The sequence below is a fragment of the Danio aesculapii genome, chromosome 24 (genome assembly GCF_903798145.1).
Source record: "Danio aesculapii chromosome 24, fDanAes4.1, whole genome shotgun sequence".
Taxonomy (NCBI): Eukaryota; Metazoa; Chordata; class Actinopteri; order Cypriniformes; family Danionidae; genus Danio; species Danio aesculapii.
This window is the reverse complement of record NC_079458.1, coordinates 10,997,557-11,024,906: the sequence shown is the minus strand read 5'-3', so window position 1 is coordinate 11,024,906 and position 27,350 is coordinate 10,997,557. Positions and strand designations below refer to the sequence as shown.

The window sequence follows — 27,350 nt, the reverse complement described above, 5'->3', positions numbered from 1 at the left end:
TTAATTATATTTATTCTAATATATATTTTTTTATAATATAATTATATATATATATCTTATATGTATTTTACATTCACCATTCAATAATTATTGAGATGTTGCCAATAACATAAATGATGGGATTACTTGGGGAAAATTCTGAGCAGGAAAAATCTCCTAAAGGTAAATAAGTCTTTTCAATGCTTGTTCTAACACTTGCTATGATCATTTCAGAAGTTCTTGTTCAGCATTGAAACTCCAGGCCACATTATGGCCATTTTATGATCTCTGCAGAGACTAGAAACAATCGCACAAATGAAAGCGGAAGCATCGTTTTGATGAGGCGTTAAATGGCGACAGACTTACTGGAAAAACTTGAAAGCTTTCACAGTGCCGCCGGAGTTGGAGAACAGGACTCTGAGGTCTTCTTCAGTAACGTCTTGCCTTCAAAACATGACAGAAAAATGAGTCTGCTCCCCGACGACTGACACACAGACTGACAAGTGGCGAATGCAGCTTTTACTCACGGGATGTTTGACAGATGCAGCGTGGCAGAAGGAGGGAAGATGTTCTGGAAGTTCTTGGAGCCGGGCTTTTTGAAGCGATGTAGCGGAGAGTTGGTGAAGTCTTTGGTGAGACCCTGGTCGTCTAAACCGTCTCTCGGCAGCTGAACGGTCTGGTGCTTGGACATCGTGACTCGGATGATCTTTGAAAACATCTTCTGACCATTTAGATGGCTCATCGCTGAGGTACAGCCACAGAATAGAAGAAAAATGAGAAAGACTTAATTAAATGTAATGTTCTTTAGATGTTAGTATCAGTATGTTAAGTCTTTAAAAATATCTAAAAGCTAATGTGGTACAAATCAGTGACTAAATTTGCGTTCTGAAGATCTAAAACTGATATAAACATGTAAAGCTTGCAGTTTATCACTCACCTAAATGGATCAATGATTTATATGTCACCTAATACTTGCTTCTAATCAAATCTTGACCAATCAAATCTGTATCTGACATGTCCCGCCCCTTCAAGGCGCTTCTTTTTTGCTTTTCATTTGATGCACTTGAGCTCAACCCATATACTGTAAAAATCAGGTTCAACAATTCTCACTGGCAGAGCTGTAATAAAACACTGTTGGCTGCTTTTAAAAAGGGGAGGAGCTACTCTACATCCTGCCCGCTCTTTTTAGCTAAGTTTATGTGAAACATAGAATTAAAAAAATGCACATTTCAAAATACTCCACATAATGGTTTATTTTATTTAAAGACTATTATGCAATCCAAAAGTGTATTTATTGAATTATAAAGTTGGCAAGAACAGAACTTAAAATGTAACACTTTTATTTTGAAATTAATTTGACAATGCTGCATTTTCTGCATCGTTACTCCAGCTAAATCCTTCAAAAATCATATCAATAAGCTGATTTAGTGCTCAAAATAATTGCTTTTTATTAAAAACGATGACAATGATGAAAAGTATTTAACTTTTTAGGATTTCATTTATTTAACAGGATTAAATTTAGGATTAACATTTATCTACAAAGTAAATATATTTTTAAAATTATTATTTAATGCATTTAATGTTTTTGAAAAACAGTAATTACTAAAAAAAAAATAAGTAAAAAAACAATTTCTGGCCCCAAACATTTAACTTGTAGTGCATTTTTAATAACACAAAGTATAAACATGCATACAGCTAGAGAGAAAAATCCTTTGATTCTGGATTTATTAGCAATGGGTTTGAGTAAAATGTTAATATTAGTTTGATTCTATGAAGTTCTACAGATTTGACAAAAGTGATAAATAGCCCAGTGTGTTCAGTTTAATTCTGTGATCATAAATGTATTAAATTTTATTCGAAATGGAAAATAAAAATTCTTTATTATGCAAAAACATGACCTATAATTGATAACAATCAATATACAATATACAAGATATACAAGAAAAAAAAACGAAAGAAAGAGAGGGACAATGAGTATAATAATAATAATAATAATATACAAAAAAGGGGGAAAAAAAACTATGTGCACATATCAATAGCTATGTTTCCATCCAAAGATGTGAATTAAATTATGTGCAAAACTGGAATATCGCATAAAAGAGGTGCAAATAAAGCAGCGTTTCAATCCAATGAGTCAAAGACAACAAAATCGTCACTTCCTGATTATCTGGCACCAAATATAAACAGTAAAAATGGAATTTGCTGCGTGAATCTTTTCTTTATTTAATAAATGACTTGCACCTCATACGACGATGCCAACACTCAATGAACGCATGGTGGCGTTTGCAGGCGTGAGATGTGGAGCACAGATGCTCTTCACAGTTCTGGATGGAGTTAATAATATAACACTATAAAACGGTGTTTTAGAATGACCAAAACAACAGTTCAGATGATTTACAGTGTGCTCAGCCTGCTGGTTTGTCCATTCACACACATTTTTATCATCACATGATATCTTTTCTTATCGAATAAATAGTTTATCCTACTCAAATATGCGCATATGTTTTTTTATGCGCATTTTCAAAATGGATCCGCATCTTGGGGTTTCCATCAATCGTTTTTTATGCTCATATCCAACATTTGCATAAAAATAGGTGGATGGAAACATAGCTAATGTGATTTGTGGTAAGTCAAGCAGCAATAATATTAACAACAATAATAATGTTGATCATTAAAGTAGTAGGAAAGAAGTACTGGCAGCTGATGTGATAATAAAAGTAATAATAATAATAATAATAATAATTATCAGTTTAAAAAAATATATACATAAATATTAGTCCTGTATAACAGTTATCCAGCACAAAACTGCAAATACTCATCATATCCTTTGTTTTTTTCTTCTTTTTTTTTTTTTTATCTCCACTACATATCCATAAGGCATTCACAACCTGCAAACTTCTTAAATTTTCATCAGGAAATAATGTGGGCGCCATGAGAGCTGTTGTTTATGAGGCAAAGCTGTTCAGTTTTAATGAATACATTTTTATTTGCAATTAAATTGCGCACAATAAAACCAAGGACATCGATTCTGAATGAATCTTCTGCGATTTCACAACGTCTTTAAAGTCTGAATGCGACTGCAAATTGAGCTTGACTGGCATGTAAAGTTGCCGTGACAATAACTGTTAAGAATGTTTCGGTATGCTTCTTACCAAGCTGAGCCTGGTTCATATCGGCCATCTGTATCAGTGCGCTGTCTTTCTTATTAAAAAGGATCTTCACGCGCTGCACGTCTCCATAAACTCCTGTGAACAGAGCAGCAGCAGCAGCCGGAGAGAAAGCCAGAGACGGAGGAAAGAGTGAGGAGTGAGACTCAGAGAGTGGAAAGATAGACTGATAGACTCACAGAATGTCTATCGAGATGGAGAAAACTAATCACAACCTGACAGAAGACTCAGATATATATATAGATATACACACACACACACACCCTCAAATGCAAGAGAAATTAAAAGCTAAGATGGAACATCGAAACTGTGCAAACTGAACCAAAGACAAACATGCATCCAAACAAATAGTTAAAAAGGCAGAACCAAAAGCAAAAAACTTTTACTCTTAAAGCCAGTTAATGATAATGGTTTAAAGTCAACATGAAACAGCATCCAAAATTGATTTACCTCCATTACAAAAGAAGAAATAATAATAAATAAATAAATACAGATGTACTTTATCCATTTAGAAATGCTAAAAAGCCATTTGCTTATTTTTCATTAACATTAATTCAACTGATTAAACTAAGAAATGATTTTGATTGATATTTTTAACAAATATTTATACTTGTTTTTGCCAAAAAACCAGGGGTCTCATTTATAGAACTTTGGGGAGAAACCTTTCTAAAAGTGAACAATTGACAGAATAAATTGTAGTGTATTTATTAGTGATTATGCCTTATATGAGATATTTTTACATTACATTACAGAACAATATGTACATTAAATAAATGTATATAATAGCAATAGTAAGTCCAAGGCACTCGAAAAATGCCTATATTGACATGGCTATTCCTTAAAACTGCGCCTACGCGTTTCGGCAAACAATTGCCTTCATCAGGGTGGTTACCTTATAAAGGCTTTTTATTATTTTTTCCACATTTTTCGACTGCCTTGGACTTACTTTTGCTGTTAATTCTGATGAATCCCTTACCCAAAGAGCACAGACACATTAGGCTTCCCCTGTCACCTTTTTTGTTTGATGTTAGGTTTATATTACAGTTTACTTACAGGTGTGCACATTCTACCATCAATTTTGTTTTTCAAGGAACCATTTTTTTTCATACACACATTTCCATCTAGGGCTGCACAATATATTGTTTCAGCATCAAAATCACAATGTCAAGTTGGGATTATAACTAACCAGAAAACACAGTTCAGAACATGCAAAGTTCCAATCTAATAAAATTAAAGACTTTTGGATGTGTATTTTAAGGCCTATAACTGCAAGATTTCAAGTTAATTACAACTGTTTTGGGCACAGGAAATTGTAAAGGTTGCCGCTTTAACGAATATTAATGAGGTTTAATTTGTTAAATACAGTAAAGACTAGATTTAACAATATATATTTTTTTTTTACATTTTACATATTGAATTTCTATACTTTAATACTGTTTGACTGCAATATCTTAAAGCGTTGTTGATTTCATTTGTATTTCTGCCCTGTTGTTTTCATCTGTGCTTTAATTTTTTATATTTAGTTTATTGTATGCAGATACACTCCCCTACAAATCATTACAAAATTAGAAATTCTTTCCAAATAGTCATCTTGTGAAACTAAATTCATATCGCAGAAAAACAAAATATTGCAATGTCACTTTTTTCCAATATCATGCAGCTCTATTTCCAACCCCCTTTGTGCATAGCCACGTTTATAAATGAGACCCCAGTGCTTTAATATGAAGCTTACCCATACAGAAATGTCACAAATGACGTATATTGCCCTAAATCAATACTGATTTGTCCATGCGTATAATCAATAAGACAACATATGCTTGCTGTTTTATAGCATTATATTCTATCATATTTATATTCATTTACATCATCTTTTTTGGCAAATAAAAGATAAACTTTATTTTAATGGTCCATTTGAGTATTAGTAGACTGTCTGCTTAATTTCTGTTGATTCTGCTCCTTCAACAGACATTTAACTGACTATAAGAAAATTTGCAAGTACATGTCAACTTACACTAACCTCAACCCTAGCAGTCTACTTATAATCACATGAGAATTAGTTGGCATATAGATGCTATGTAACTTAAATTTAACAAAATAAAGTGTGACCAAAAGATTAACAAATAGAGTAAAAAGAGATAAATATGAATATTTCCAAAAAAAAATACGGGATAGTTCACCCAAAACTGAAAATTTACTCCATGCACTTCTTTGAAACCTATTTGAGCTTTTATTTCTTCTGTCAAACACAATAAGGAAGATATTTTGAAAAATGCTGGCACTCATTGACTTCCATATTATTTTTTTGTCCTACTAAGAAAGTAAATGCATGCAACCAACATTCTTCAAAATATCTTCTTTTGTATTTAAAAGAAGAAAGAAACTCTTAGGGTTCCCACACGAGAAAAAGTAAATGATGAGGAAATTGTCATTTTTTTGGGGGTGAACTATCTCTTAACTATCTGTCAAGTATATACGATTCTATATCTGTCAAGTATATACGATTTTTTAAATAAGACTAGTCAATAATTGTCATTGGACATTAAGTTAATCTACTGGCCAATATCTGAAATTTCTATTTCATGCTGACTTTGAATAAAGTAACCAAAAGCACATGAATAATAATAATAAGAGAACAATAAGAGAAACCAAATGAAAAAAAGGTAGAGCTAACAAGAACATACCGAAGAGGGTAAACAGACTGTGGGGCGTAACCATCTTTAGAGGAGAGAGGAGCAAGCGGACAGAGAGAAGAGTCGAGGAAGAGCAGAGATGAACAGATCATCCATAACGGAGGGTGGTTTCCCGCAGAATGGTGAAGTGGTCATGGATCATGGTTCGGGGCGGTTAATTGGGGGGTCCGAAGTTTTGGTCAAGCAAAAAAAATAAGAACAAAAATAAAAAACAAGAGCATGAACAGCGAGGTGTGATAAAAGTGGTGAGAAACAACAAAAGATATATATGAGGGTAAAAAAATAATAATAAAGAGAGACAGAGTGGGACAAAATCAAAAATGAAGAAGCAAATGGAGTAAAGAATATAAGCAAAAGGGGGGAACAAAAAATATATAAAACAGGTCAGTACACAGGAAATGCAGAAGAATGGCTGCTTTATGCATTTCTACATTATACGAGCAAATAATTGTGCCAAATGTAGTTACCCAGGTACCAGGGTAAGGATACATTCATATCAAAAAGTAAAAGGAGCATCTGATAAATGACAACAATGATCTGAATTAGAGAGTTGTGCATGCAGGAGATCAAAAAAAAGGCAAAAGCGTTGTAGTTTCAAGCATTCGGTCCACAGAGTTTTAATCGGGTCTTTGTGATCGCCATGCTTGTGTAGACATGAAAACCACCTTAAAGTTATGGTGTGAACAGACAAAGTCACACTGACCCCCAGAGCAATACATGAGGACTGACGTTTAAAGAACACTCCAAATTTGTCTTTGTTAACCGGATGAGAAGAAGGGAAATGTCACATACAGTTCATTAGTTCTCACAAAGAGAGAGAGAAATTGAGAATGAGACTATGGAAATAATACGTTTGTCATGCCATATGATGACAATTATAAACAAACCAAACAAACTTAGATGATGAACTTAGATAGTTTGCCCAAAAATGAGTATTTACTCATTATTTATTCACCCTCTAGTGGTTTCAAACCTATTTTGTTGAACACAAATAAGAAATAAAGCTGAAAACAGTAACCACTGTTTTACCTCAATGGTTACCGGTTGCCAGCTTTGATAAAAGTACATTATTTTGCATTTAACAGAAGAAATAAAAGACAAACAGGTTTAAAACATGCAAATGATGACAGATTTCCAGTTTTGAGTTAACTATCCCTTCAATTTAGTTTAAAATGTAAATGCAATTTAAAAGCATTATACTTTTTTTGTTTGTTTGTTTTGTTATCATTAAAATAAACGAGGCCTTAAAGACTTAAAGAAAGAAAACTCAAAGAAATGCCTGGGTCAATTTTTACATATTTCAAAAGCTATTTAATGGGACAGTTCACCCACAGCTGAAAATTGTCAATATTTACTGACCCCATTTGTCACAAAAATATTTCAGTTTCTATTTTCCGTTCAACTCAAAAGAAGTAATTCTGAAAAATGTTGAAAACCTGAAACCATTGACTTCCATAATATTTCTTTTTTCTACTCTTAGGGTGCTTTCACACTTGGTTCAATTGCCTGGACCAAACCAAAGTTCAATAGTCCCCCCTTGCCACCTTCTCGGCTGGTTTGTGTTAACCCCATCTTTTTTTCCTTCTGAACACTGGTACATTTGCGTCATCAAGCTGCTGTTTTGTGTACAGCTGTTGCTACGTGACGGCCACGAAAGCAAATCGCCAAAATGGAGACATCCGCATATCACAGTCATTCTGCTATTACTGAATCTTTTGGCTTTGTAACCACTTGCGTCTATCTGGCGCAAAAAAAAAAAAAATTAAAAACGTTCAGAGCATCACGCGATGTCTGCAGAAGTCGTTTTTGGTGGAGACGAGCAGACATTATCACACTGGGTTTGCACTGGGTCAGTTCCACTTGTCACCAAGGTAGGTAATACACAGACATACACACACGAATGAACATTATAAAAACTAACGTTTGTTGTGCAGTTGGAAGTTCACTTCCGTTATTGGGCACGATCGGATTCACATCAGAAGTGTACCCTACCCCAGACCACTTCTTTCACGCAGACTAGGGTACGGTTCACGGGTGCGCACCCAAGTTCAGAAGACACATTTACATTACACTCTAAAACCCAAAAAGTTAAGGCAACTCAAACCATTTGAGGAAACCGATTGCCACAAACCATTTGAGTTAAAAAAAACTAATCTATATGAGTACCGTGAACTTACTCCCTTTAAGTTGAAGTAATGAGGTATTTAATTAACTCATTACCTTCAACACTGAATTCAAAACTCTTTTCATACGAGTAGAACTAACTTTCAGTCAAATTTGAGTTAACTACACTTATTTCATAAAGTTGACTGTTGGGTTTTACAGTGTAGCTAAACGGACCGTACTTTGACTTCAAACAAACCAAGGTGTGGACCAAAAGTGTGAAAGCACCCTTTAAGCCAATGGTTACAGGTTTCTACCTTTTTTTAACATAATAACGTTGTGTTCAACAGAACAAAGCAACTCATAAACGGTTTGGAACTATTTAACGGAAAGTCAATTGCAAATCAATTTTCATTTTTGTGTAAACTATCCTTTAAGCCTATGTTAAGCATCACTAAGACTTTCTTCTGGACTTTTCTTATTTGCATATAAAATAATTATGAAAACAAAAGTAAATTTTTCTAAATTATAGCAATTATAAGAGCATTAAGAGTAATAATTATTATTCAATATAAATATTATTCAAAAATTGTTCAAATAAAAACTCTTAAATATTATTTAAATATCATTATCATTTAATAATTAGCTTTTATTAGTTATGTTTTAAATGCAGGAGTCTAAAAACATAACATGGCATGACAAACAGAAGATGGTAAATGCAGGGGAGTGGTTCAGATGTAAAAGTACACTGACCTCTTCGTTTAGATTGCTAACAAGCAGCACGCCGCCAGAGCCAGAGTGCCCGGACAGAGCCACTCTTCCAGCAGCTGCAGCGGCAGCAGCAGCCGCACTCAATGGGCTCAGAGCACCTGAATCACACACAACAACAATTCCAATCCAGACATTACATTAAAAGCCATGTTAAATGCATGTACAGATCTGCAAAATTTGATGAAATGTGGAGAAAAGCTTAAGATGCGCTCAATCAGAATGTTGATGCACTTCCAACTGAAACAGAAAATTGATTAGGTGCTAGGCCTGTCACAATAATCAATATATCGACTTATCGCACAACACACGGACAGGACCTTAATCAATTTTGGTGATGCAATATATATCGCCCATACATAAAAACCAATTCTAGCAACATTTTAGCTGATCTCTCATCATCTCTATCTCTACTGGAGGTGTCAGTGTCAGTATGGTTAACCAGTATAGTATTTGATTTCAATGCCTAATTATTAAATTGTTAAAACGACTAAAATTAAATGAATTATTCTTAAGAATAAAATATTACGCGTACTTTAGAAGAGTGTACTTGTATTTAGATGTTATTATATTGTCGTTCTGCATTATATAATGAGTGGCATAAAATGACAACTACTTAAAAGTCTTAAAATTATGATAATATCATTTATCGCAATTTATTTCAGTGCAATCTATTGTACAACAAAAAATATCTATGGTGACAGGACTAGTAGGGGCAGGGCTTCTTTTTGTGCATGATTTCCTCATAGCAGTCTAGATTCTGCATTATGCATTTCCTCATTCACTTTTTGACACGCTGCAAGCAGAGAAGATTTCTTCTTGTTTGTTTGAACTGTTATTTTACATTCATGACAAAAAAAAAAGCATTTGCTGCTCAGCATTAGCACTTTAAAACAAATCTACATTTTCCAAATTTCAAACTTGAGGCACCCAAGCAGCAGCATCCGGCTGTTTTGTGTCTCCACCTGCACTGTTATTACTTTGAAACAGCTTTCAATGTGATGACGCGGTGCTTAATATTTCTAGAGACGCTCCGATCAATCGGCAAGAGATCAGTATCGGCCGATAATCACATTTTATGACTCGATCGGTACTCACCATTCTGGCCAATTTCATGAACCGATGCAAGTGTTTGTTTACAAGTTTACTAGCAGAGGAAGACACACGTGGTCACCGATATATTACACATCAGCAGTGCTAAAATAAGTGAGGAGGTAAATAATGCATCACTGGACTCCCAACACAGCAGGTAAAATGGACAGATTTATTTGTAATTTTTATGCCTACTTCCTTTTAGTAAAGTAATGGATAAATAGGTGTGCATTTGAATTCTTATGCATCAAATATGCGCTTCACACCGTTTCTTGATTTAGACTTGTTGAATTCTTCTTCCATCATTTGTAATTTTTCCAAATTGCATTAGTTATTTTTCTTACCATCTTTTATCCATTTAATATTTTCTGTAAAGCTGTTTCTGACCATGACATGTTCACACTAAATAGTTTTAAGATATGTGTTTAGGGTATTATATGCAATATCCTTCCTTTTTTCTCTTAGGTAAAGAAAGATCACTTAAGTAGAATACTTGTGAAAATGTGCTTAATGCATATAAACCTTAAAGCATCAGAAGCGGTACTCAGTATTGGCTGATCACCATCATAAGCAATCAGCTGCAAAAATCCCGATCAGAGCTTCCCTAAATTTTTCCTTTAAAGTCTTTCCAGATCAAAATTGTTGTTGATAACATTAAAAAAAGAGACCATTCCAAAAGTATGATTAACAGTTTGTTTGCTATTGCAATATTGACAATTTGGAGGAAATTCTCCTTTGAGTAAATGGCCATGAGTATGGGTCTGTACGCATGAACACAGGTATTTTCAAAAGCCCAATTTTCTTCTATGTTTATAACCCCCAATGTTTGTCCAGACAAAAAGCAGTATCAGGTGACTGAAACCAGAACTCTAAAAAGTGAAAATTTTCTGAAACAGTGCGGTGGTGTGGCCACTACATGAGGAGTTCTTGCTTCTTGACATCAGTGTGCACGCTGATTTCTCCTTTCTGATTGGCCAACACGGCTGGGTTCACACTAAACGTAGAAGATGATGTGATTGAGGCAAATTCCACAACTTTGTAGGAAAATCCTCACATTTTTACATCGTTAAAATAATAATGTTTGTATTGATTTGTATGCAATTTACTTGCACATATCAAGATTATTATAGTTAAAAAAACGAAAAAATTTAAACAAATTTTAAAATATTTTCATTAACTAAAAAAAAAAAAAAAAGTTTTTTTAAAACACTAGAACTAACTGAAACTGTATTGTATATATACAAAACTAACTGAAACTAAATAAAATTATAGCAAAAACGTCCTTTGTTTTTGTCTTTTTAAATGCATTTATTACACACTGTAAGCCTTTAAGTAAATCTATTTACTTAAAGAATCTGTAATTCTGAGGCCATTGGCCCGATCAAGTAAGTCCTCCACCAGTAATCCTCGCTGCTCCAGAAATGAGTGGACCTAACAGCAGCATGATGACAGCATTAAATACGACTCGAGCAGACACTTACAAGTATAAATTTAACACCTTTGTGCCCAAAAGTGGAATTTATTTCCATATAAGTGATTCTGATTGTGAATGAATCGTTCTTTTTAACAGTATCTACTAAGTGAACTGGTTCAACTAGTTCACCAAATCGAACTAAATCATTTAAAATGATTCGCATCTACAGTAACCACTTCTCCACAAACCACTTACTTTTTAACATGCCTGATACCCCTGACTCAAAATAAACCAATATATACGGAGTTATTCAGTTATAAAAACAGTACACAGAGATCAGATTTGGCCCATAACATGCGTCACAGTGCATTTTTGCAATTTCGAGAGAAATTTTCGATTTTTTATTTTTTTTTAATCGAAAGTCCTTTCTTAAACGAGGAAACTCCTTTTGTAAAAAAAATACCTGTGTACGTGCGACATGGCCAGAGTGTCCAATATGGTATCATGACTAAATAATCAGTTCTTTCTACTAAAGGGCTGGATTTTAAAAAGTTGGGTACAAACCAGGCATCAAACCCAATGTGAAAGCATCCTAAATGCATTATGTGAAAGATAATTGAATCGATCTGAATAACGTTGCAGATACTAACACTAACTAAAGTCAAAAAACTGAATTCATAATCAAAGAAGCCTCTAACAAAGTGGCCCAGTCATATCCCATGTCTGTTTTCGCTGTGACAGCCAATAAAAGCTAAATTACACACAGATAAAACATATTAGTTCTTTATCCTGATGAGAGGGGGACCAGGTTAAAACCACGTGGGGTTTAAAACCTAATAATTTTAAGCCTAATATCAATAAAATACCTGCTTGATTACGTGGCAGGGGAAATGTCAAATTGCATTTTAAATTAAGAGGCCTTATGAGCAGATCTCAGAGAAAAGGTCAGTCAAGGCACTCAGAGACACAGGCCTACGTGACATTTTACAGTACTTAAGAGCACATTCCAATTACATTCTGTCTTTCATAAACACAGCTTTCTATTTTCATTTTCATAGCATTCAGACAGACGAAGTTAAATCAATGACGCTGATTGAAATACTGTCCCCATTCAGAGGCGTTCAGAATCAATCACATCGTGAACGAGATGATGGTTTTGATGACATGCGATGATCAGAATTAAACGAGCAGTTGTTTTTTGTTTCTACTCGAGTATGAAATGGATAAACACTTTTGGCTGTTGAATCCAGACACTCTGTTTTTAAGCATCTCACACACATTTAAGATGCCACATCAAGCTAAGAAAAAGGCTGCTCTCAAGACAACTTGAATTAACAATGAACAAGATAAGATGAAATGTGTGGTCAAAGGTGGGAAAAACACATTAAATCACCGATTTTAAACAGGAAAATGTTTACCTTGTCTAATTGAGATCTGATTGGCCAAATCCCCCCCCCCCCCCCCCCCCCAAAAAAAAAAAATTCAATTTAAATAATTTATTTATTTTAATTTATATTTATTTTATTTATTTATTGTTACTAACCCTTACATTATGTTCTGGGTCAATTTGACCCATTTTAAGTTGCCAGAAAAACTAACTTTGATATATATTTTTGAAATTTTGTCACTTTCTCATTTAGGTTTATGAACACATACACAAAGTGTTAGCACTCTGATGTGTTTTGAAGTGGGTGTACCAAATTTCTATTATATCTGTAATATTTGCTTGTCCACTTGAATGTCGATATTGATTATGCACAAATTGGTGTCTTTTTTCTGTCAATTCCTTAACTAGCCTGGGTGTTTTCATTAACTTGTATGTACTTGGCAGATGCCTTTATCTGAAATAATGTTTTTTGATGGCATACATGTTGTTAGCAATCCAATGTTCCAACTGACCAAAATGCATCATATGGTCCTTTTCCACTGAGTGGTATGGAACAGGTCGATACGCTTTTATGGCCGTTTCCACTGTCAAAAGGTACCTAAAAGCCAACCGTAATGTACCACTTTTCGGTACCCTTTCCAAAGAATAACTAGTACAACAAAAGGGTACCAAAAGGCAGAGCTAGGCACGTCCAGAGAAGCTTCGCTAGCACATACACAAGCCAGGAGAATGAAAACAAAGGAAGCGATATTTTTAAATACACAGCCGAGACATTACACCGTAATAATATATACATATAATAAAGAGCATGGTCAACCCGAGCTTAAACAATCCTTGTCATCGTCTTGATGAACAGCCACAAAGACAAGAACAAAACCTGCCGTGTCCTGTTGTTTTTTTACAAGGCTGTCTAAAAGCGCGAATGGTTTCACCTTCTCCATAGAGCTCGCTGCGCGTCTATATTTGAAATAACAAACTTCTTGAGCTGATGATAATAACATGCACGTGATTATTGAAGTGCTTCTGACATCCTTTTAGAAACGGACAAATGCTAGAGTGAAGCGTGAAAAACCAAAGAAGAAGAAATAAGGAGCAAATGATTCTTTCAACAACCTAAAACAAGAACAAACTGCCATGTATAACTATTGGCATCACCTTTTGGACTATTATGAACTCGGAATGACTTTCTAACAAACATATGGATGAGAGGTTGGCACTTACTTATTTTTGAACCCAAATAATTGTATACTGCGTTGTAGTTTTTCTGTAATTGGTAACATATCGGAGACTGTAAGGGTCTGTATTAGGGATGCACCGATCCCGATCGGATACCAGTTTGATACTGCATATTTTTGCTGGATCGGGTATCAGCCAGCTGGTACCGATCCAAATCCGATCTTGCGCGTGCATTATATTCTGTGTAATTTATAAGACAACAAAAGCAACGAAGGTAGCTTATTAAAAGGCACTAGAAAGTTGTCATGTAGGCCTACAATATCCTTAATGTTTTTAAGCCATTTTATAGTTTAATGTGAAGTACAGATGAATGTTCAAGTGGTTAAATTCATGTTCAGTTCACCGCTTCCCGCCGCTGAACCTGTCAATCATTCTCTATTCATTCACAATTCAAAATGCATGTCGCGTTCATGACAACACGAAAAACTTTCTCCAAGACTATTTGTTCCTGTTAATATAAATAATCAGTGGAGAAATGCATTTTTTGCATTAAATGGGTTCATTTTGACCAGCAACATGGAGTTCATTGCTGTTTTTAAATCATGTTGCGCTGTGTCTGTTAGACCAGCAGATTGCATTTATAGCACTGGAGTAGAGAGGGTTATTACCTGCTCTTCACACACAAAGTAGGCCTACCTGAAACTTTAAATGAGAAAAGGCTCAATAATACATTTGACAGATCCTCAACGCACTGATTTCTCCCCTTTGTGCTGCTGTTTTGGAAGAGTCCGTATACCGGAGGGCTGTGCGCTGCATCAGGGATGCAAGCGCTTCATTCACACACCAGCTGCGCAGACGTGACATGTGCCGCTTCGTAAGATTATTCTTACGATAAGTTTCTGTTCTCTCATCCTTCCGGCTGAGTTTAGGCTATTATTCCGAGGGAAATACTTTAAGTGGTGCGAATAGTTTGTAAAGCCTGGCTCATTGTGGTCAAAGTAGTTGATTAAATTAATAAAGTGAAACTGACAGCCCGGCTCATATGAATTGTCATTAACATAAAATTATTTAGCCTAATATAGACTACTCTGAAACTGTGAATATTTGGCTGTAATTTTATATATTAATATTTTATGTAACAGACCAGTTTGTAACTTCACCAAATATTTTTGTTTATTTTGTAGATAACTGACCAACAAATACACATTAAAATAACCAACAAATATACCAAACAAAGTTACTTTCAAAAAGATAATTTTTCAGACAAAGTTATTTTTCAGACATGCTTTCAGTTTCTCCGTCTCACTCATGGCGAGTTTATGCAAGGGAGTGTTTATTAAGTAAAACTGGATTCAGATGGTTTAGTTTTGTCTGTCAAACCTGCAGGAAAATATCAGGCTTTGCTAAAAGGCTGGTTATTTTACCATCGATAAGGGTAGCCTATTACAGATTTTTTTTTTTATCTTAATATTTAAAAGGAAACAAGCTGAACCACAACAGATCATATCAATGTCATAATAAATGCTCAAATAAATTAGCCCATAGTTTATAGCAAGCATCATGTTTAGATTGTGCCATCTGTCATATACAGTAGGCCTATAGGTCTGTTATTTTTACTAAAGAAGAGATGTTATTCGAGTTAATCACCAGAACTGTAGAAACTGTATTATGTTAATAAAAAAAAATTCTATAATAAAAAATGGCACACCATAGGGATCGGATCTGTATCGGTCGATCGTTCAGAATTTTGGTACTGAGATTGGATCGGTTCCAAAAAATGGTATCGGTGCATCCCTAGTCTGTATGTGTTCATATATGTTGCATTTATTTATTTATTTTATATAATTGCAGACGGTAGAGTAGGCTATTTTCCACTGTCATTGATCCGCAGTTATATTAAAATCATGTTCATAGAAAGGTACCATACCACTCAGTGTAAATGGGCCATTAAAGGAATAGTTCACGCAAAATTTTAAATGTTGTCATCATTTACTCATCCTGCACTTGTTCCAAACCTGTTTTAATTTATTTCTTTTGTTGACCACAAAGGAAATCTGAATCAAAGAAGAATGCTGAAAAAAAACAGACTTCCATGGTATTTTTTGTTTCTACTATGAATGTCAATGGCTGCTTTTTTTAATCAACATTCTTCAGAATACCTTGTTTTGGGTTCAACAGAAGAAATAAATTCATAAACCTTTGAAATCACTTGAAATTAAATAAATAGTGAGGAGACATTCAATTTTGGGTGAACTATCCCTTTTATACAGAAGTAAACAGGAATAATAAGGGAATACTGACACCAAAAAAAAAGGCAAATAATATTAATTAAAAAAATAACTAAAAACAGACTTACCAGGGATCTTCCCAAGCAGGGAACTGGAGTCTTTACTCAATGCAGCAGCTACATCCAAAGCGGGCTGCCCATCTCCAGCTGGAAGCTCCGGTCTAGTATAATCCCTGCTTTTATCGTTATTGTATTTCACATTCAGATTGACAAGCTTTGAGTAGTCTATACGAAGAGTACAGCAGGAGTTGTAAATGTTCTGACCATCTAGAGCCTAGAACAAAAGAGAAAAAGATAGAAAAAAAGAGCAAGGAGGAGAGACAGAGAGAAAAAAATGCGTCGTCTTCGCAGAGCACTATAAACGTGCTTTTCACATGAGCTTCCGCTGAGAGCAAACCCACCACTTTAGCTTGCTGCGCACAAGCTGGATCGTTGTACTGCAACAGGGCCTGAAACTGATTGTTCTTGGTGAATGTGATGATTTTCATGACGGTGCCAAACTTTGAGAAAATCTATTGACAGAGAAAGCAGAGCATTGAGGGGAGCTATCAACAGAGGGAAAAAAAACATTACAAAAAAACAAGATTAACACACAGGGCATCAACATTGTCATTAATATAAACGGTCAATAGGGCTGATCACATGTCCTACCTGCTGCAGCACATCCAGGGTGACAGGGTAAAACATGTTATCTATGATTATCCTCAGCACCGGACTGGAGGCCGAACCGCTACCGTCACTAGAGTTGGACCCTGATGTGGAAGTCCCACCTGACTGGAGATCAGACATGAACACAATTTAACCATGCAGACCAAGTAAACACTATGTCTGGGCCTCATAGCAGCTCATTCTGGCCATGAAATACCCATTTAGGCAAGAAGAAAATTCACTGAATGGAATGTAAAGCACCTAACAACAACAAACAAAAAAACAATGTTCAAATGTTTGCAGTTTTTGTTTTGTTAAAGAAACGAATTTTATTCAGCAAGAACGGTAAAAAGCAATCAAACTGTGGATTAAATGCAATAGCAAAAGTTATTTATGATGTTACAAGAGTTTTCCATCTGAAATAACTTGTTTTTTTGGATGTGCCCACCTAAAAGTTCTAATTTAATTAGCATTTTTAATACTTAAGAAACAAAACATACATAGAAACCATCAGTACTCTGATCTATGGTGAAATGGATGAACTAGATTTCCTCCACAAATTTGTGATGTTACTGTAGCATATGTTCGACATACTAAACTTTGAACATACTGTGTTAGCTATAGGTGCCCATTCACAACGAATGTGCCTTTGCTTCTAAAAACACTTAACGTGTTGCTCTGGAATGGGTTTAAAAAAAAAGTGCAGTCCATTTGATGTGATATTATGAATATGATCTAATAACAACAATGAAGAAACATCATATAACTCAAGATATTCTGGACAAAGTCACAATGAGCACCTCATCCGTCACTATATAACATTAAATAAAACGGCTGTCATGCCAACTTTCTACTATAATCAGTAGCTCACAATGATTGCCCCGCCTCTGAGCTCTTCTGATTAGTCTACTGCTTTCAGGGTATATGCAGGATTTCTAAAGGTAATATCAATACATTTTTAAGACTTTTTAAAGACCTTCTCAGAATATTCTAAGACCTCATCCTACATGTGGAGAGCTTCACATCATTTTCTAGCATTTGTCGCAAATTATGTGACATCACCTGGATGGAGGAGCTTGGCCGACATGCCACAGCCCAAACCAATCGCGTGGATCGAGCACGCCATTGTTAATATAGGAGGAAAATAAATGCATTTATGCTTTTTTTGAGTCAAACACTTTAGACAATGCTTGAACAAAATTTAAGACCTTGTATAAACATATTTAAGACTTTTTAATACCTTTTAAGGGCCTTAATTTTCTCATAATTAATTTATCAACTTTTAATACTTTAAGACCCTGCGGACACTCTGGCTTTTGTCCAAAACAATAGAAAAGTAGCACGTTGGAGAGGAAAAACGTGTTCTGTGGGAACAGCCCCTTACAACTGCTTTCAACATTGACATTAAATATTGAGAAATATTTCATCAGCAGCAAATCAGCACATTGAAATTATTTTTAAATGATCAAAACTGCTGACTAGAGAAATGGCTGCTTACCAATTTTCTACACCATGACAGGAATAAATAACACTGATAACAATTAATAACATTAATAACAAATAATTTTTTTAAAATAAAAGCAGTGATTTTAAACTTGACAGCATTTGCATATCAATTCTAATAATCTCAACTGAAACACAAAGAGAGGGTGGGACAATGTAGCTCCTCCCCTTAAAAAAACAGCCAATAGCGTTTTGTTTTATCACTGCTCTGCTAATGAGAGTGGCTGAGCTCAAGCGCATCAAATGAAAAGAGTCTTAAAGGGGGCGGGGCATGTCAGACACTACAGAGCATTTGATTAATCATGATTTGAGGAGAAACTGAAGTATGAGGTGATGTGAATAAAACCATTGATCCACTTAGGCGGAAGTGAACTACAAGCTTTACAAGTTTCTATCAGTTTTATATCTTCTAAATACGAATATTGTCACGGTTTTGGAGCACACTAGCTTATAGATATCTTTAAAAACTATTAACTGATCCTTACATCTAAAAAAAACATATTTTAATTTGATGGAACGTTTAATCTTACCTAAAATAAGCATTTGGAGAGTAGTGTCAATTTCAACAGCAGAGCAATAGTCTCCATGCACACAATAAATAGCAGAAAACGTGCATTGACAATTCTATAGCAAAATTTCACTGGTCTAAAATCACAGTCATATGTTAAAAATCAAACATGTTTTAATTGGAGATATTTAAACTTTATAGATGATTTAGGTCATTTGTTACCTGGCTTGAATTGTCAGTCTTGAGTTCTTTGTGATTGGAATACTGTATGTAGACAGGCACGCTACGGACATGAGGCGTCACAGCGGAGTAATAATTGACCATTGTCATAGCAGCTTCCTCCGTGCTGAGCTCCAGAAACGCCTGAAGACAAAGGCGATGAACTCAAAGCTGTTAGTCCATCCAGAAATAGCATCTCCTTCTAAAGACTCATCATCTCTCACTAAAGTAAAAGCGAAAACGTTTCAGCTGGCCCACGCACCTGGTTTTTGCCTTTCAGTGTAAGGATATTGGTGACCTTTCCGAAAGGAAGCCCCAGAGCAATGATCTCTGCTTCGGACACATCGTTAGGTAACTTTCTGATGTGGAGAACACGAGATGGTGGGGCATCGCCGACTCTGTCTTCCACTCTGAGTTTTTTGCTGTCACTGCCATTGGATGTTGTATCTGCCAAAAGTGGTCAGAAAGAGGACATTATACAGAGAATAAAGAGAACATTTACAGTCTATAGAGGGAATAAAGGGAACATTTACCTTTTATACAGGGAATAAAGAGAACATTACATTTAGAACACTAATTAAACTATGTAATATTTCTGTCCCTCCACTGAAAGACTGTGCACACACTACTCACACTTCATGCATGTGAAAATTTTGATCTTCCACATGAATTAAAGAGGTTTGGTGTACATAAAGCTGGTATGGTGGAACTTTTGTTCATTTCATTAAATCAATGTTTATATTAGAGCTGCACGATTCTGGCTAAATTGAGAATCACAATTTTTTTGCTTAAAATAAAGATCACGATTTTTTCACGATTCTGTAGATGTAAAATAAAGGTTCATATGAGTAGGCTATAATTATTGTTATTTCTCAAACATATGGTAAAACAACAATAATATGTGTACAGAGTTCTTACACCTTTGCCAACTTCAAATTCCAGCACTTTTCAAGCACTTTCAAGATGCCTTTTTATGCTTTTCCAGCACCTAACAACCATGATAAATTACGTTTATATATGCTCTATGTACTTTTTCACAATTAAATCCATTGTGCTATTTAAAAAAACACAATAAGATTTTTCAACTTAAATTGTTCAATACTTTGGAGCATAGATTTATTGGGATAGTTCACCCAAAAATGCTAAAGAAAATAATAATAATACTAAAAAAAGTTCAGTTATTGGATGAAGTATCTTTTAAGTTTGGTCTCTTTCTACCTAAAGTTGATATCTCAAAAAATTAGCTTACAGTCAGATTTTGTTTGTGTGTTGTACCAAACTTTCATGACCAGTCGTTCATGATATTTCATGTGCATTGCTATTCAAAATTCATGTAACAAATTAAATCCTTGCCACACAGCCTGAGAATATTCTTGCTGCAAATTAATGTACTGTTCCCATGTCAACTGTTTTGATAATCAGTCACCAAATATGAAAACCACAGTTTATAAGCTTTCATTAATATTACATTTTATAATTTGTTTTATTTATTTACTTTATATTTCTTTAGGTTAGGACAAAGGTACTGTTGTAACTGTATGCAAATGTCCCACCTGTCAAATGGTGACAGTTAAAGGGTTAAAGGAAAACATGTTTAATGGTTGAAAATGTATCACCTCTCTATCTGTGCCAAAGTCGATAATTGACAACACCAGTGCTAACGCAATATTGAAATATGTAATTTCAAAATACTGACAATACCACTGTATATTTGAAACAATACTATTATCAGACCCCCTAGTTTTTTTACAATATTTTTTGTGACTTTTTGCGATAAAAATGACTCATTTTGTGGCGGTAATTCCCAGAAATTTGCAGACAATTTTGCAATATATATATATGTATATATATATATATATATATATATATATATATATATATATATATATATATATATTAATGTATTAGATAGCCTACTATGTTGGGTGTGCAATCTGAAACAATAACAATAACACAAATCATTAAAATAAAGCTTCTTTATTTCAGTCTCTTGTCAAAAAAAGATCTGAAACGGTAGAGATTAGGCCTAAGGAAGGCTGTATTACTCTTATTTAAATCCACGATCATATTTTTTCTCTGATTTCACCTAATGGAGCCTCGGACATCATCACACATAGGACATGCTTTAGGGCTTCCCCTACCGTACTATCGCTAAAACATGGATTGCCGTAAAGCTCGTCAATGGCAGGGAAGCATTTTCTCTCATTAACTGCAGGGAAAGAGTTAAACGAAACAATTTATCAATTTGACGCACACCATAATTCTTTTGTCTGAAGCGTGTCAAAAATTTTTATCTTTGCTATGATTTCACATGTATATCACTCGCGCTCCACCTGAGTCCGCTTACTGCACAAGATGAAAACTCCCTTGCCCCCCATTCCATGCAATGTAAAATGACTGTGAGGGCGCAGGTGAGACGTCGTTTTTCGAGAGACACTCAAATACATCACGTGCACTGTGTATGCAATGTCTATAAGTCATGTAAAACAATTCATTGCAAACGGAAAGAAATATAATTTGATTATATGGTTTGGAATTTGATGTTTTATGAGATTATTTAATTTTTTGCGATTATTTTGTGTTTAGTTAAGAATTTTGCAGGATTGCAAAAATTTGCGATTTTTTGTTGATTTCGCGTTGGACTGAGTGATTGCAGAATTGCGAAAAACTAGGGGGTCTGTATAATCGATATTAGGATACCAGAAGTCCTGTTGAATGTGTAGCAGTTGTGATATCAACTAACACTAGAATTTGAACATTTAAGTCTGCAAAAACATCACAACAGAATGACATTTCATACAAGACAGTCAATGTTGATATTTTTATCTGATTTTGCCAATATAAATAATTAAAAAACCATGTTAAAATACATCCTATGAATGAATGATTCACTATTTACCAACATTTTAATGTTTCAGAGTTTTGGGTGACCAGACTTTTAATTATAGGACATAAATCTCTAAGATCTGATTAAAAGTGTCTTCATTTGTGTTCCAAGGACAAAAAACCTCTCAATGGCCTGGAAAGACACAAGGACGATTAAATAATGATGCTATTTAATTTTGTGATGAACTAAGCCAACATCAGGATAAAACAGTAAAATACTGATTAAACACTCAGCCTCTATTAGAAGCGAACATTAATATGTCTAAACTGTATTTAAATTTCTCTTCTATTGCATTTCATACAACATCAATCCTCCACAGAAGAAACCCGAGAAACAAATGTTCACTTAATTAAGTCTTTTCTCTACCCAGAAAATCTAGAAAACTTTTGCTTCTCTAATAAGATGCAGAGAGCACATAACCACAGTTCCAGTCACATGCTCATAAGCGTGGGTGTCCACCTACAGGAGAGCGTTAGGTTATTCCCAGATAGGATCTTCTCAGATCAGCTATCCCACTGAAACATCTGTTATAATCTGATTGTTTTAATGTCATTCACGGTCAAGAAAAGGCACATTTCAGGAACACTTACCACTGATACTGCTCAGCCCAGAACTAGGGCTGTTATACATGCCGCCGGACAGCAGCTCATCTGATCCTCTCTGCGGAGACACACAAAGAGAAAGATAAAAATCCAGCTTTCCAATAAAGACATTCTCCCTTCACAATCCCCTCAACCAAACAATGAAATACAGCTCTCTGCGGACAGCTTAAAGAATCATGGCACATAAAACACACGTCCACGAGCTCCTGCCTTATTTTTCTAGATTGTTGCTTTAATCTTGTTGAGTCTAAGATGTCAGACGCTGTCATCTCATCCTGAGCTGCCCACGTTCCCGAAGGGCCTCGGCGCGATCGGGTCGCCCGTCTGAAGTGCAGCTAAAAGTGACTGATGGGATGGCTGGCAAACGGTGAACCGGCGCAAACCAAACTTCCTAATAGGATCATTTCGGGTTTGTGTTGCGTTCCAAAAAATTCCACCGAATTGTTCTTTATGGACGTGGCTTTTTACGGCGCTAATAAACTCGCCGCCGAGCCTGCCTTCTAGGCATCGACACTACAAACAATCAAGGGAATGGTGAAATTTCACATCGAAACGACTGAAAGCAGAAGAATGCATTAAGGGATGGCAAGGTCTTAACAGGCGAGCCTCAGCATCAAAACTGATTAGAACGGAAGGAAAGAAAAAAAACATAACTTTAAAGCAATAAGATCAAATGCTTCTTTTTCCACCTGCTTTCCCAGAAAGACCGCTTAACATTGTTTTCAGGAGAGGAAAATTCTGTTGTTGGTAAAGAAACTGAGTTAAAAGGTCTGTGTTCAGAAGGCATCTCTGAAAAAGAACAAGTTCTTCTCTAACAATCTTGGACACAAACTGCCCCCATTCAATTACGACCAGCCTAATTGTATGAAAAGCAGAGATGGAGACCTGTAACAGGCCTGTATCTAATATATAAGGGACAATTCTACATTTCCGCGCAACACTTTTCTTTCAGCGACAAAGAATCAGACACGTAATATCCAATAATGCACTTAAATGGCTTGGCAATTCTTTGTCCATTCAAAAACAAATTACGTTTGCATCACCCTAGGCTTCTTTGTCTTTTTTTTCTCTTGTGGGTTTGACGCCACACAATACACAAATAAGCAAAAAATCATTTTAAAAAAAGAAGGGGAAATAAATGCTAAGTCCCATGAAGACAAATTATGTTCCTGACAGCAATACTAAAAAAGCTTGCATTACCTTTTGGGATGAGGTGACAGTGAAATTGGTAGGCAAGTCAGACAGGACAGCAACAATTAAAGGCAAGGGATGCACCACATTTTGGCTGTCTAAAATTATTAGCCAAAAATGTTATTTTTGTTTTTAAGCCAACAGAGAAAAATATTTCTATGTAGTAAACTTGTTTCTGCTGCTTGCAATAGCACTACTATGCAGTCATGGCAACGCTGGTAAAATGACCACCTCCATTGTGGTCATTTAATTGGCTTGTGTTTTTTATATAATCTAATATAACTGTATAATCCAAGTTATTGAGTTAAATTGTCAATAAAATCTTTAAAAAATTATATAATTAAATGAAATATATATTAGAACTGTGGTGTCAGGCAGTGGGTAGCACGATCGCCTCACAGCATATAAATGCCGCTGCTTCGAGCCTTGGCTGGGTAAGCTGACATTTGTGTGTGGAATTTGCACGTTCTCCCTATGTTCGCGTGGGTTTCCTTCGGGTGCTTCAGTATCCGCTACAGTCTGAAGACATGTGCTACAGGTGAATTGGGTAAGCTTAGTTGATAGTAGTGTATGTGTGTGAATGAGAGTTAATGGGTTTCCCAGTGATGGGTTGCAGCTGGAAGGGCATTCGCTATGTAAAACATATGCTGGATAAGTTGGCGGTTCATTCCACTGTGGCGACTCCTGATTAATAAAGGGACTAAGCTGAAAAGAAAATGAATGAATGAATGAATGAATATTAGGGCTGCACGATATTTGAAAAAGCTAACATTGCAATGTTTTGTTATCCTGCGATTATATATTGCCCTAAACATATTAATATAATTCCACCAGATGACTTAATGAAGCCTATTTGGAAAGAATTTATAATTTTTGATTTATTGGGTTGATTTTGTAGGGAGGCATATCTGCATAAAATCTATTAAACAATCTACAAGCATAGAATAAATACTACAAAGAAAAAAGTTTTTTTTCCTTTTACAAAGGATTTTGGTTTCAGTTTTCAGCCAAGTGCATCAAAAATTTTCGGTTTAGAATTTTCAGTGCATCCCTAACTAACATGTAAAAAAAATAATAATAAAATTTAAAAAAAATAAAAAACCCTGCCAGAGGACTATATTAACACCAAAATATGCCAGAAACATGATGATGATAAATTAATATGCAAGTTAATATGCAACTAAATGCATAATACACATTCATCTGATATCACTGCATCAAAATCATGTTTCTCCCATTTAGACAAAAGCCCCATTCACACATACAGACCTTTCCGGATAATTATCGCCCTTTTTCCAGAAAGGTCTGTATGTGTGAACAGGCCTTTTTTGGAAAATACCGCTAAATTTGTTCTGGCAATTCTCCGGAAAGAGAAGTTGTAACATTACCTATAATTTGCTGGAAGATTGCCAGAAAGAGGGCATTCATGTCTAGAAGGCGCTGACGTGAGACGTCTACTTTAGCCAATCAGAACATTCATATGCATTCACATTTGCGGGTTTGTGAAAATAAAAGTGTTTGTTTACCTTCAAGCTCTGCTTGACGCAAGTGCACGTGAAGGAGCCGGTAAGCGCCAGCACACACATATATATTATGAACATCTCAACATCTGAAAGTGTTCCTCCATATGTTTTCAGATAAGTTGTTCACAATACTTCTCCATCCACAGAATTTGTAATGTAGTCAAGCGTGTAAACGTTTAGCTGCGGTTCTGCCTTTGGATGTCTCACAAAGCAGGTGCAGGAATGCTAAAGCTTTAGTTAAAAGGGAAACCATCAAGAAAAGCCTGACCCCTTCTACGTTTACAAATACAAGCGGGGCCATTTAGAGCTCATTTTTGGTTAATGATGTCAGAATTTATGTGTGGATGGATGTGTGAATGGTCTTTTACGGAAAAATTAAGGAACATCTGAGCCTGTGTGAATACCTTTTATATGAATTTACCGGTAAAGTCGTTCCAGAAATTTTCCAGACATTTACCGGTATCACTGTGTGAAAGCGGCTATTTAGATGTGTTTTTAAGGCCTGTGACTCAGCATTTCAAGAGTTTAAAACATTTGGGCTCAAAAAAGTATGTTTGGAAGTGTAACATAAGAATTGCATTTAATTACTTTTTTTGCAGAATTTTATATGATTTATGGAAAATGATTAATTCTTTCTTTGAATTTTTGTCATTTCTGTTCCAAATATCGACATTTCAAACAGAAAATAAAATGATTTTACTTTTGAATACTCAAGGAAAATCTTAATTTTGACTCATTTGACTTATTTTCACTCCTACATAAACATGAGGCTCCTTGAAAGATCATCAAATAGTGCTATTCAAACCATCTTGTGAAACTGTATTTATATTGCAATATTTAATTGCAGAAAAATAAAATATGGCAATATCAGATTTTACCAATATTATGCAACCCTAAATCAGGCTACTAAAAAAATTACAAATTTATTGTTTATCCAGTATTTTAGGGGTGTCAAAATTAATTGTTGCACCGTGATGCAGACATGGATAATTCGGTATCGGTTCAGTAATAATCATGACCGGTTATTATGTACTGATGTCATTGATCTCGTAGCTTACTATGGCGAGGGAGGTGAGTATTTACAATGCTCCAACTACTTAAAAACGCAGAAATTGTGCACAATTTCACAGCGTGTATGTTTGCTGCACAGTCTTTCACTGACACCTACAGCAGAAGCCCATATTTCACTGCGATTGAGAGAATGAAAGTAAACTCCATTTCTCTCTCTCTCCCTGTGGCCCATTTGACCTGCTGGTGTGACTTTTCCTCTCCTCTCTGCTGTTACTTCTGGATACAGACACGAGCGTGTGTCTACAGAGAGAGTTTTCTCCACCGTGTCTATCATGGATCAGCTGTGATCGGCACTGCCGTTCATCAGCGCCACTCAACGGTGAACAGCGCCAGAGCGTTAGAACCAATCGCAGCCCTTTCTGTTAAGCGTGTGACCAATCACAGGGGTGTAAGAACTCGCTAGACAAGGCTCAGAAAGCGGGTGGGATATTTATATTTGTTTATTTGCTATAAATGCTCATGTTGTTCAGTGCATGTACTTGAATTTTTAAAGGTTCAGTTTATATATCTGACTGTTTGTATTAAAGGACAAAATTGTGTTACAAATAGTACATGAATATAAATATATTTATACATTTTAATACAAGAATTGTTGTGCTGTAAAGAAAATATAAAACAGTGTATGGAAAGCATCGTCAATGCACTGAGATATCGAATTAAACAATCAATGGCATGATAATCGTAACCGAACCAAAGCACGAGACCAGTGTAGCTTCACACCTCTACAATATTTATTCATCAATAATATCATTCTTCTTTGTATTCATCATTTGAGATCAGCGATAATTAATTGCATGACAGTTCCACAATCAGGACAGTCACATCTCAGAGTAATTATTAAATGTTTTATTATTTAAAAAATGCCCACGCAGCAGCAGTGGAGGAAACTCTAGCACTGTTCTGGTATCTATGGGGTCAAATTTCTGTTGTGGTTTCTTAACACTGCAACAAGCAGATGTCTATTAAAAACTATATTCAGACAACACTTTAATCATTCATGATGATTCACACTGTACTGTGCTGCCTTTGACAGGTAGCCACTGCACTGCAATATTATGTATTAGGAAACTGAAAAAACTGTTTACCTTTACACCAACTGCGACGCCACCAATGCTGTTGAACACAGAAAGTGAGA

The 27,350-nt window shown here is 35.3% G+C and overlaps 1 protein-coding gene across 1 annotated transcript; it reads right to left on the bottom strand.

The window, feature by feature from the left end:
* Window positions 1–341: 341 nt before the first annotated feature.
* On the bottom strand, window positions 342–27,350 carry ptbp2a (polypyrimidine tract binding protein 2a). The gene is made up of 12 exons (XM_056450250.1): window positions 27,301–27,350; window positions 22,419–22,488; window positions 19,204–19,388; window positions 18,945–19,085; window positions 16,715–16,837; window positions 16,465–16,575; window positions 16,133–16,337; window positions 8,693–8,808; window positions 5,828–5,861; window positions 3,132–3,224; window positions 507–723; window positions 342–423 (listed from the first exon to the last, which is right to left on the bottom strand). The coding sequence occupies exons 2-12, from the start codon at window positions 22,456–22,458 to the stop codon at window positions 342–344; spliced, it is 1,347 nt and encodes a 448-aa protein (XP_056306225.1). The 5' UTR covers window positions 22,459–22,488; window positions 27,301–27,350.